At 36.9% G+C, this 12,999-nt stretch overlaps 1 protein-coding gene across 1 annotated transcript in view; it reads left to right on the top strand.

Moving 5' to 3' along the window:
- The window catches only part of LOC136311912 (cell surface glycoprotein CD200 receptor 1-like), a 47,447-nt gene extending 40,072 nt beyond the window's left edge, over nt 1–7,375 (top strand). The window contains 5 exon segments of the mRNA XM_066241239.1: nt 2,686–3,000; nt 3,119–3,367; nt 5,566–5,671; nt 6,194–6,239; nt 7,250–7,375. Coding sequence (XP_066097336.1) covers nt 2,686–3,000; nt 3,119–3,367; nt 5,566–5,671; nt 6,194–6,239; nt 7,250–7,375 — 842 coding nt within the window.
- The last annotated feature ends 5,624 nt before the right edge of the window (nt 7,376–12,999 follow it).

Below are 12,999 nucleotides of genomic sequence, written 5' to 3'. Positions count from 1 at the left end.
GTCTTAGAGTTAAATGAATCACATATGTGTTATAGAATGATGTACCTGGTTGTAATGTAAGGTATGAAATGAAGCCAGGAGAATTTTGAGACAGAAGACAGAAGTTAGTAGGCTTTTCCAGTGTCTAGGTTCATGATAATGGGGACTAAACCAGGAGATGGTAGTGAAAAGGAGGGAAATGCTCAAAATCCAATTAGACTTTGTCTGTGTGTATAAGGCTGGATGAGACTGGGAGATATTTATAAACAAAGGATCCAGAAAAGATGGGCTATGACTGCTAATTCTGGAGCAAAAGTGAGACTCTACCCTCTATCGCTTCAGTAATGTAGGAGGAGAAATCACCCTAGCTGATCACAGGAGTGTAAGAGTTGTGTTAGGTGCTATACACCACTGAATGCGGGGAGTGACTGGCCATTGTAAATGATCACTACAGACATTAAAAGGAAAAAAGGAGAACAAAGACTGGATGAAATAATAGCAATTCCATAAGAACTGTCATTATACAGGAGAGGGTGATTAAGTGCAAGTTATAGAATGGAGGAAGGTGAAAAATATAGAATATCCATTCCTCATCATTGGAGTTACTTCTCTGGATACTGTGGTCCTGTTTAAATGTATATTTTTATATGATTAGCTAGTAATTAAAAAAAAAATAGAGTCAGGCCCTGGCCGGTTCACTCAGTTGTAGAGCGTTGGCCCAGCGTGTGGAAGTCCCAGGTTTGATTCTCAGCCAGGGCACAGAGGAGAGGCGCCCATCCGCTTCTTCATCCTTCTCCCTCTACTTTGTCTCTGTCTCTCTCTTCCCCTCCCGCAGTGAAGGCTCCATTTGAGCAAGGTTGGCCCCGGCGCTGAGGATGGCTCCATAGCCTTTACCTCAGGCACTAGAATGGCTCGGGTTGCAATGGAACAATGCCCCAGATGGGCAGAGCATCACCCCCTAGTGGGCTTACTGGGTGGATCCTGGTCAGGCGCATGTGGGAGTCTGTCTTTCTGGCTCCTTGCTTCTCACTTCAGAAGAAAAAAAAAAGAGTCAGATCCTGTGAATAAATATTAGGCAAAAAACATAAAAGCCATATAGCTCAAGTACCCAAGAATATTGGAAAGCCTTTACAACTTGCCTCCTCACCAGTCTCTTTTCTTTCTATTCTTATCTTAGCAGCACCTTTCCCTTGCACACATGAATACTAATCCACATCCAACTCTAGTTGTTCCCACAAGCTATGTTCTTATGTTCTTGCTTACCTATAAGCCTTTGCCGAGTTGGAGTTTCGCTCTATTAGGGGATGCCACATGGGGTGGTGGAAAGAGCATGGGTTTAACAGCCTCTCAGATCTATTTAAAATCCTCCCTCTTTCTCCATCTGGTTATGTGATCTTAATTTGACAGTGAAATTCAAAGGCTTGAGTACATCACAGAAAAGGCAGGTGACATCAACGGAGAAGAAGAGAGAAATTAAATGCAGACTTTAGCACAAGCACATTTCATTCACATAAAAATTTTGTTCACTATAGCTGGTTCTGCTCATGTTAAAGTGATGAAATTACTGCCACCTCTGTTACAGGTGAGTTGTCATAGCTAGACCTAGTCACTTCTCAGCAAACACCTACCAGCAATGGACACATTTTGTCAATTTATGGGGAAATTGACAACATTTTCCATATTGGAAAATACTTGTTGGTAGCTGGGCTTAATTTTTACTTTAAAATATGGACAGAAGGGTCCTGGGTGGTTGGATAAGTGGATGAAGCATAGTTCCAGCACACTGATGTTGTGGGTTCATTCCCTGGTCAGGACACATACAAGAAGCAATGTATGAGTGCACAACTAAATAGAATAACTAGGCAGAACAGGGAGTTGATGCTTTTTTCTCTCTCTTTCCTTGTATCCCAATGACCTCTCAAATCAATGGAAAAAATTATTAAAATGATCTACAAAAGGAGTGAACTTGTATATTTAATGATCATAATTACAGTGATCATTTGGGAACAAAGTTTGTGTGAAATGTTTACGGTTGAACTCTTTGGGAGTGTGCTTACCTGAACAGGAAAAAAAAGGAAGAAAATTTGTTATTTTGCTATATTTCTGATTCTTCGAATATTTCCAGCTTGCTCAACCTGAACGTCATCTTAGTTATATTTAATACCATTTACTTTCATATTTATTTTGTCTGAAGTGCCACCTATAGAGATAGGCACTTAGATTTGATATTACTGGTTTATTCTCTCTCATCAAAACTTAGAAGGACACAACCACATCACTAATTATGCCATTTCTACCCCAAAGAGCATGACTTATAAAATAAATATAATGGTCTCTGACCAAAAGATTCATTGTGTTTGTCTTTCACTTAAGAAGTGTTTTCTTGAAACTCCTGAAATAATTTCAAAATACTTAAAAAATGTCTTACACATGTAATACAAACTATTTACCTAATAACTCATAATATAAGAAAGAATGAGTTAATTTTTTGAATTAGATTTAATATGTTAAATACATTTTGTGAATGTTTAATTTTTTATGTCTAAGAAATAAAAATAAAGTCTAATAATTTTGGAATAATACCACCAGCAGAGTAATGTTCTAGTACCACTTTATGTAATATGTTGTGGAAAATTTAACACATTGAGTTCCTTACCGAGCTTTTATTTTATCATTCTTTGTGCATGTGTGTGTGTGTGTGTCCAGTTAACATTTCCCTGCAGGTATTGGTGGATACAAAGGCTGAGCTTTCTTGCCCTCCTATTCCGTTGACAAATGTGATTCTAAACATATGGGAAATAATCCTCGGAGACAAGACTCTCTGCATCACAGCCTACAGGAGAGATAAAAATGAGACCAGAGGAAATTGTTCTGATGAGAGAATAATTTGGCCCTACAGACCTGGTCAGATTTCTTCCCTTCAGATTGATCCAGTGGCCATCACGCATGAGGGTTATTACCAGTGTGGAGTGGTAACACCTAATGGGATGTTTTATTTTGCATATAACCTCCACGTGTTAGGTAAGGAACGTTATACATTGTGGTGTTTAAAATGATGAGATTTGGGACCGAAAGATATGTCTCTTTAAATTCCATATTGAATGTGTTAAGACTCAAGTTTTTCCCTACATCTCTGCAGTGGCCCCTGAGATGACCCTGATTCAAAGCGAGAATAGAACTGCGGTGTGCAAGGCAGTTGCAGGGAAGCCGGCTGCCCAGATCTCCTGGACCCCAGAGGGAGAGTGTGTCTCTGAGCATGAAAAATGGGGCAATGGCACAGTGACTGTCCAGAGTACGTGCCGCTGGGCAGAGAGCAATGTGTCTCTTGTGTCCTGCTCTGTCTCCCACGAGACTGGCAACTGGAGTCGGTCCATACAGCTAAATCCTGGTAAGTGATTCTATTTTGTGATTGATATTTTCATTATTTCAGAGGAATTAATAGTACAAAGGAAAAAATATGTGTGTGGAGGATTTCACTCAAGGAAGTTCTCTCCATCCTCTCTGTTATCTCCTTCTCTTACTAAGCGATATATCTAGAAGAATAATGCAGACATTTGTTGTAAGAAGCCATATTTTATGTAAAGCCAGGATACAAGGCCACTATCACAGCCTCCTGGCCCATGCAGGTTTGCATTGGGTTCGGACAGTCGGCAAAGAAACAACGGAGCCAAAAACTGGTGGGCCATCATCTTTAATTCTAGCTTGCACCCTGCGGGCAAGTAAAATCACACTGGGCTCCAAAACCCACTTACATTTAGTGATCACAAAGCTACTGACTTATCCAAGTTTCCTAGAATCAAAGGTTTCTAGCTCACCAGACTTATTCACCTCTGTTCCCCATCTCCTTCCTTCTCCCTGCACAAACTCTGCACAAACTGGCTTCCCACCCAACACTCCGCCATCTTGGCTGCTTCTCCTGGCCTCCTCCACGTGGCCTCTGCTCTCCTCTCTGCTCTCTCCTCTCATTTTAATCTCAGGAACCAAGAAAGCAAGCTCCCGTTCTGCCCCCATTTTATAGTGTAGAAATCAAAACCTTTAATCCAATATACAAAATAGGGAAGTCTCTAATACAAAGTCACTTATCTGAGGCATAATGGGATTGTACCACCCCACATCAAAACGGGTGGGAAAGGCTTAGTCCTAAAATCGAGCCCCAGGCTATAAGGATTCTGCCTGCCCACAGCCCACCCCCAACACATATTAATATAACCTGGGTGACGGGCCTCTACATGGGCAGCGCCATCTTTAACAAAGTGAGCATAATATATTTTTTATCTGCCCAACATTTTATAATAAGGTTTATTCCTTAGTAATTAAAATAAAAAGAATTTAATGTTCACTTCTATCTGGTAATAAATTGTCTTGAGTCATGTACTTTAAAAAGAAATCATTGATTTCAGAGAGAGAAAAAGAGAGAGAGATTGATTTATGGTTCCAGTTATTTATGCATTCATTGGTTGATTCTTGTATGTGCCCTGACCAGGGATCAAACCTGCAGCCAGCTTGCTCAGCTCTCACTTCACCTCCCTCTGCTGACCCCCACCACATTCACCCACCCCCAGAAGCACACCACTGCCTGGCACTTCCTTTGTTGACTTGTCCTTTTGTCAGATTGAGTTTTATATTGCAACCAATAGTTAATAAATAATTCAGTGTTGATGTCATGCATTTATTTTAGTTTCAATGGCCTAGTAAAAGAATGACTTCAAAATTTGCGTTATTTTTCCAACTACCTCCCTTATAACTTTCTATTTATTTCTGAATCTTGAAAATGAGAAACACTACTATTTTTATAACAGAGATCAAAATTTTACATCTCTGCTATAGTAATTTGCCATTCATGAATCCTTAATGCGACAAAATTCTGAGATAAGATGATGTCCTGCTGTAAACCCTCAATTCTTGAGAAAGCAATTTTATTATAACAATTATTTTAATGATTAATGAGGCAGAAGCATTTAAAATAAAATCACAGAAATGAATTTCATGTACTTTAAAATATCCTTGAACCTTATATATATGTATGTATTTTATTTTTTAAATAAGTTTTTATTTTTAGAGTAGTTTTAGGTTCACAGAAGAATTGAGTGTAAACTAGAGAGTTCCTATACAGCCTCATCAACCCCAAAGCATGCAGAGCATGGCCTCTATCTGCACGCCCCACACCACAGGGGCACCTTTGTTCTAATAGATGGAGCTACATGAATACATCATTGTCATTCTAAGTTAATAGTTTACATTAGGGTTTAGTCTAGGCATACACTCTGTAAGTTTTAACAAATGTACAAAGGACATGTATTTACTATTACAGTTGCTATACAGAGCAGTTTCACTGCCCTGCACTTTCTCTATGCTCCACCCAGTCACTTCTCTCTTCACCCTGACCTCTAGCAACCCTTTTTCTCCATGGTTTTGCCTTTTCCAGATATGGTTAGAATCATGCAGTATGTAGCCTTTTGAGATTGGCTTCTTGCATTTAGTAATAGGCATTTAAGTTTCCTTCATGTCTATTTCATGGCTTAATAGCTTATTTATTTTTAGTGTTAAATAATATTAAAACATATATTTTCATGTCTATATATACAGGTGCCAAAACACCAGAAATCTTACTTATTGTCTGTATCATCCTCCCTAAATTTATTATTTTGATCATCATGGGATTCATTTGGCTTTTGAAAATCCCTGGCTGCAGGTATTGAATGATACTTTTTTCTTCTTTAGCTTTTTTGAGCTAAGAAGGGGTCAGGAATAGGATTTGACTGAGTGAAATGAAGATATTAAGTCATTTCTCCTATATTCTGAATGTGTTAGACTACTCTGAATGATAAAGGTTTTGCTAGTTTACCTCGGTATGCAAGCACAGTGAATTAGGCCATTGAGGACAGGATTTTGGGAGAGACAGTGCATGCTAATTTACTATTTGGGAAAAGAATTGCCATAATTCATTTCATGTGCTAAAGAGGAGTTACTGCATGTATTCTGTTACAGCAAGCTCCTGTTGCATAATTTCATGTCTTTTTTCAAAATCTAGAATTATCTTGTTGGGTGTATTAATGACTAGCACCATTCCTCACTCCTTTCTGATAGTTCATTTTGGTTTATTGTGGCTTCTATTAAAATGAACCATAATTGTCAATAGTATATTGTTTGGTTTTCCAATTTTCAATCTAAATAATAATATTTCCTTCATTTACTCCAACTTTTATTTTTAGAGGTAATGTAATTTGAAAGAAACAGAACCTACTCCAGTTATTGAGGAGGTAAGATAATATTTAAAAGAATATTTACGCCTGACCAGGTGATGGTGCTGTGGATATAGCATTGGACTGGGATGCGGAGGACCTAGGTTTGAGACCCCAAGGTCACCAGCTTGAGCGCAGACTCATCTGGTTTGAGCAAAGCTCACCAGCTTGGACCCAAGGTTGCTGGCTCGAGCAAGGGGTTACTCAGTCTGCTGAAGCCCACAGTCAAGGCACATATGAGAAAGCAATCAATGAACAACTAAAGTGTCACAACGAAAAAACTGATGATTGATGCTTCTCATCTCTCTCTGTTCCTGTCTGTCTGTCCCTATCTATCCCTCTCTCTGACTCTTTCTATAAAAAAAAAGAATATTTGCAACTTTTAAACCATGTAGTTTGAAAATCTAGCCACATAATTTGTAATTTACATCAGTATTATTGTCTTAGTTGAAAAGTAAAAGTTCTGATTTTACAATGCTAATAGTAAGGTGCACTTATTTTGTTAATTCTCTACCAAGTATTATTTATATATTATCCTAAATCCATATTTTTGTTTCATGAATGCATCTTACAAAATGCGTTGTTCAAACTGTAGTCTTTAGGAAAACAGAATTGGTGTTTATTCCCCCATAAAACCATCTCTAATTCTTGACTTTCCTTTTTTAATATCATCAGTATTTACTTCTTACCCAAGTTTAAGAGCTATCTTACTCATTAATCTCATATAACCATTAGCTTACTAAGTTTTTGATTCTCTCCTGTGAAATACTTTTTATATCACTTCATTCTTATCCATTCCTACTTTTGTCCAACCTTTATTATCGGGCTCTGAGACTTATGTAATTAATAAATATTTTTTGATGAAACATCAGAAAAAAGTCTTGCTCTATGTTCATGTAAGCCGAGAGACACAAATATAAGTTATTCATAGACACTAACGCTGTGGGCATCTGCTACAAAAACATAAGTAATTTGTGTAATGATTTTTGATATTTTTGAATTGATTTTAACTTTGAGATTTTTCTTAGGATGAACTGCAGCCGTTTGCCAGCTATACGGAAAAGAGCAACCCACTCTATGATACTACAATGACGGTGAAGACATCTCAGGTGTTACCAAGTGAAGTTGATGAGCCATATCTCCCCAGTTTATAAAGTACTGGAATCTAGCCCCAGGAAAAATGAACCAAGCTACAATAGAGTTCCTGTTTTGATTTACTTAGAGTTCTAGAAAGGAAGACCTGTTTTAAAATGTGCTTTACGAAGATTCTTAAAAGACACAGACATTCCAAAGGATTTGCATTCTTTTTCTTACACAATTAAAATTTTAGATTATTAGCTGCTACCAGCTAGTTTTCTGAAGAACTGATATTATCACAAAGAAAGCACATGCTCATGATAAAATATTCAAATTTCTCAAGACAGTAGATAATGAAAACTGGTTTTCTCAAGAAATAAGTCTGCAGAAGGAACAACCACTAACAGTTTTTATGTATTCTTTCAGAAAATTTCTATGTGCTTACGGCATATCTATTATATATATCCATGGCCTATGTATACATTTATACGTCTGTTTACATATACATACACATGTCCTTGACAATGTACAAATGAGAAAGTGCTACAATGCTATTCTGTACTTATAGAAAGCTAATACTGCAGTATATCTTGGGAATTTTTTATCAACATAAGCAGAGCTACTTAATTCTTTCTAATGGCTACAGAAAATTTTATTGTATGGTCGTGTTGTAATTTAAGCACATTTGTAGGCATGGAGAGTTAGATTGTTCTATTTTTTTGTTTTGCTATTATAAACAGTACTCTACAGAACGTTTCTAGTGCATATGTCTTTGTATTTGTTTGAGTATATTCATAGAGTAATTCCCTTGAGTGGAATTTCCAGGTCAAAGGGCTTGTGCATTTTTATTATTGATTGATTTATCAAATTGTATCTATTTACATTTTCTCCAACTGTGTTTGGGCCTTTTCCTAAACTGTTATTTTAATATCTGCAAAATTCCAACTTTTTATTTTTAATCAACCAGTTAGCTAATATGATGTAGAATTATAATAAGAATTATACTCTTTAATAAACCAGATTTACATTTGTCATGTTATGAGAGAGATTAGGGAGAAATAGAATGAGAACATGAATAAGGACTTTAGTTCATTATATCTCTATAGAGATTGTGATCTGATAGCTAATGCTCAAGAGTTTTTTAGATACGATTAATTAAAAATGTGTATTTTATAGTATACATTCAATTGTGTTGTAGTTATCAACAAATTGTGTTTATTGACTAAATATGCAACTAAACATGCATTACAAAGACTTTGGAAATCTGTAAAATATGGTCTATGTACTACGAGAATTGGCATGGAATGAAAACCCTCTTTTCTATTTTCTGTGGAATAAAATGTTAGGAATATGTATTTTAATCATTTTTAACATTATTAAAATATATATTACTTAGGAAAAATTGTCTGTTTCTCCACAGCAGGAAAAACATTAAAATTTTTCATCATGATTGAAATTAAAACAATATATTCATTCTTCAATTATGCATATGAAACATTGAAGACAGTTATTTTGTCTTAACATATTGTCATCCTTCCAGACATTTTAGTTATTCCAGGCTTTATCCTTAAAATTTTTTTAAATCTATTTGGATGTAAAATTAATATAATAGCACTTAGCACATGATGTTTGTAATGCAGGAGGTTGAGGCCAGAGAGGTTCACACTGGACTTGGGCAGACCACAGAAGAACTGTGGGGCCATTCCCATTTACTGGATTCTCAAGGAGGCGACAGGAGCGTGAACAAGCAGGAAAAACTCTTCTTGCTGCGGCAGGAGAGCAAACGGGAAAACTGCCCATAGGGAGTACACCCATAGCCTTATACAGGCGTCGGGCACACACAGAAGTGGCTTTCTGCCAAGTGCTTACATCACTAAGTATGCAAGTGATTGCAGCTAAAAACAAGAGAGCAAGCCTAACTGCAGCTTTTCCCCTACAATATTTGACTAAACCATTTTGACACTATTTTGACATTTGGCCAAAATAAACAATCCATTAAGTATTCCATGTAATTATGAAGCTGTGTGCACAATAGACATCATAACTTGGTCCTGGACTTCTTCTTAATTCTCCTTAGTTGGGATGAGGCTCATAGTTAGGTACAAAAATGTCTGTTTAAATATTACTAAAAAAGAAAACAAAATCAAAGTTAATGTCAAAACAACCATGTCAAATGATACCATAGGAAAGATTTCAAAATGGTCTTGTTTTTTGTTTTTGTTTTCTTTTTAAGGGAGAGGAGGGGAGATAGTGAGGCAGACTCAGGACAGGGATACACCTAGCAACCCTGTCTGGGATCGGTTCTTGAGTACCCAGCTGTATTAGCACCTGAGGCTGACATGCTGAGGAGTACCCTCAATGCCTGGGCTATGCCTGAACCAATCAAGCCACTGGCTGTGGGAGGAGAAGACGAGAGAAAGGGAAGAGGGAAGGGTAGAGAAGCAGATGGTCACTTTTCCTGTGTGCCCTGACCAGGAAATGAACCCGGGATATCCATACACTGGGCAGACACTCAATCCACTGAACCACTGGCCAGGGCCCATGGTGGTTTTTAAATTACATTGTACAGAAAAAAAAATTAAAATCTTCCACTACAGGGGTGTTAATGCAGTTGTACATCAGAATCATATAGGGAAATAAAAAATTACAGTGGTCCTCTTTATCTGTGGGGGATACATTCTAAGACCCCAGTGGATGCCTGAAACTGTGGACAGTGCTGAATCCCCTATACACTATGTTTTTCCTCCACGTACATACCTTTTCAAGTAAAGGAAACACTGTACGGCTTCTCTTTGGCACATCTACATTGTGAGCATCGCTACTCTTGTGCTTGGGGCCTATTATTCAGTAAAATAAATGTTACTTGAACACAGGCACTGTGGTACCAAGGCTGTTGATCTGAAAACTGAGAGCTACTAAGTGACTAACAGGCAGGTGGGCTATAGACTATACAGCATAGAGACACTGGAGAAAGTTTTAAGAGGGATGGAGCAGGACAATGCAAAATTTCATCATGTTATTCAGAACAGTGTGCAATTAAAAACTTATGGGTTGTTTATTTCTGGTGTTTTCCATTTAATATTTTTGAACCACAGTTGACCATGGGTACTAAAACAGAGGAAAGCAAAACCTAGCAAGGGGGGATTACTATCTACAGATCCCCAAATCCACTTTAGATGTGCTGAATCAGAGAACTCCAGAGATTGGACCAGGGGTAGCAGTTAGGTCCTCCAGCCCACAGAGGCTTAATGGACTTAGTTAGACATGATAAAGGTTTAATATAGGAGAGAGGTTAACACCTGTGAGAGATTACAGGGGCAGAAAGTAGGATACAGGAGGGAAAGCCTTCAGACCATGATGCATATCTGAATAAAACCTGTGAAAGGAAAAAGGGAAGAAGCAGGATAGAAGAGGGAAAGCCTAAGATCACTATATAGAGTGGGCAAAGTCTGGGCCAAACCAATGACAAGCGCTGGAGAAAAGATTGCTTCATCTTTTGATTTTTTCTCAAGTGAGAAGTGGGGAGGCAGAGACAGACTCCTACATGTGCCCGACCGGGATCCACCCAGCAAGCCCACGAGGGGGTGATGCTCTGCCCATCTGGAGCCATTGCTCTGTTGCAACTGGGGCCATTTTAGCACCTGAGCTGAGGCCATGGTGCCAGCCTCAGCACACAGGCCAACTTGTTCTTGTGAGGCCTTTGCTGCGGGAGGGCTGAGAGAAATAGAGAGAAGGGAGATTGGGAAGGGTGAAGAAGCAGATGGTCACTTCTCCTGTCTGCTCTGACTGGGAATGGAACCCTGGGACTTCCACATACCTGGCCGACTTTATACCACTGAGCCAACCGGCCAGGGCCAAGATTGCTTCTAAGAAGAGTCATTTTCATGAGCAGAAATGGCCAAATCCTGATACATATTCATGCTTAGTCAATGGCTGGGAAGAATTTTGTCTCTACTCAAAAGCTAAAATGGATCCTGAAGGTATTAATAATTTGAGTCCATCTGCTAATTATATTCCTTGTAGCTCAATGATTGGTTCTTTTTTGATTGTTTGTTCCTGTTTTCTCAACACCTTGGCTGGTTAGTATTTTCCTACTGTGTCATCATCTGTCTCTTTATTTTCAACTTTTCCGTGACATTTTATTTTAGGCACACCTTTACAAGGAAAGTATAACTTTTAAATATTTTTAAAAAGGTGATATAGTTGACTTTTATTAGTTATTTAAAAATTTTAACTTTTAATAAGAGAATTTAAACCATGAACATTTGTTGTGATTACTTACATTCGGTAATATTTCTACAATCTTTTTTATGTCTCATTTACTATGTTTTCTACCCCCACCCTGTTTTATCTTTTCTTTTACTTGCTTTGCTGGAATGATTAATTTCTTTTCTTTCTTTCACCTGTAGTAGTTTAGCAGTTATCCATTGCAATAGCATATTAGTGGTTATGCATCATTTCGAAATATCTACAATCAGCTTTGTTGTGGCATAACTGATACATTTAAGCTGCAAAATTTGTTAAATTTTGCACATATTTAAAGTATACTGTTGTTAGCAACTAGAGTTTCATGAAGAAGAGCCACAAAGGAATGAGGAGGCAAGAATATTGCAAGTGGAGTACCTCATTCTCTCCAGGATTGAGGTGTATTGGAGAGATTAGCTATTTAATTTATTAAGCAGAAACATGACATCATGCATGAGAAAATAATAAGTAGAATACAGTGTACAATTTTATTATTTAATGTTGCAAAATTGATTAGATTTTTCTTGCCCTTTTTGAGACATAACATTTCACCATTTGCTGTCTGATTCCTGACCTACAGAAAGCTCCAGCAGGGCCAAGCATCACGTCCTTGAGGCCTTCCCTGGATGTGCGACCACCTTCAGTCATGTATGCTTGGTCTCGACCTTTACTTCCTCAAGATGAGAATAGAAAGTCACTCAGTGCTTTGGCTTTCCTTCTACATCTCCCCCTTTTTCTTTAATTTATTCTGTAACATTATGGAGTACAAGGAGGCTCGTCGTTTTTCCTTTTTTTTAGACTAAGCAAATACAAAAACATAAAATAGCAATGACAATTAATGTGCTTATTGTAGAAGTTTCTAATACTGTAATTGTAAATGTTTAACAGGGTTTAGTTTAAATAATTCATTAGGTATATTATTTAATAAAGGTGTATTAGAAAGTAATTTCAGTTTTTTTGAAAGTGTTATATATATATTTTTAGAATCTTATTTATTAAATATATTTTAGGTGAGTTTTGTAATTGTCTATGTACATAAACAGGTATTTTGATTTTTGTTCTAATTTTAAATATATACATAGAATAACAGATTGATTATAATTAATAGAGGAATTGAGACATGTATAAAAAGAACAAGTCATACAGGTAATGAGATTAATTGGTTTATTTTAGAACACAGAATTAATTATGTACATACAAGGTAGGAGGAGTACATAAGTCTGAAAGGTTTATTTTTGTAATATATATAAAATAAGGTGATTTTGTATAGTAGACAATTAATTCTGTGATTTTATTTTTAAGTAATGATTTTCTGCATTTATACAAATGAGTAACCCATTTGAGTCTATAGTATAATTTGATATAATCTGACTTTTAAAATTGTTTATTATTATTTTTTAATAAATTGGTTATGATATAATAGTTAAAAACTGTTTTAGGTGGTGCTTTTAATAGT

This window comes from Saccopteryx bilineata, chromosome 8 (genome assembly GCF_036850765.1).
Source record: "Saccopteryx bilineata isolate mSacBil1 chromosome 8, mSacBil1_pri_phased_curated, whole genome shotgun sequence".
Taxonomy (NCBI): domain Eukaryota; kingdom Metazoa; phylum Chordata; class Mammalia; order Chiroptera; family Emballonuridae; genus Saccopteryx; species Saccopteryx bilineata.
The sequence above is the reverse complement of the archived record's forward strand: the minus strand, read 5'-3'. Positions and strand labels throughout refer to the sequence as shown.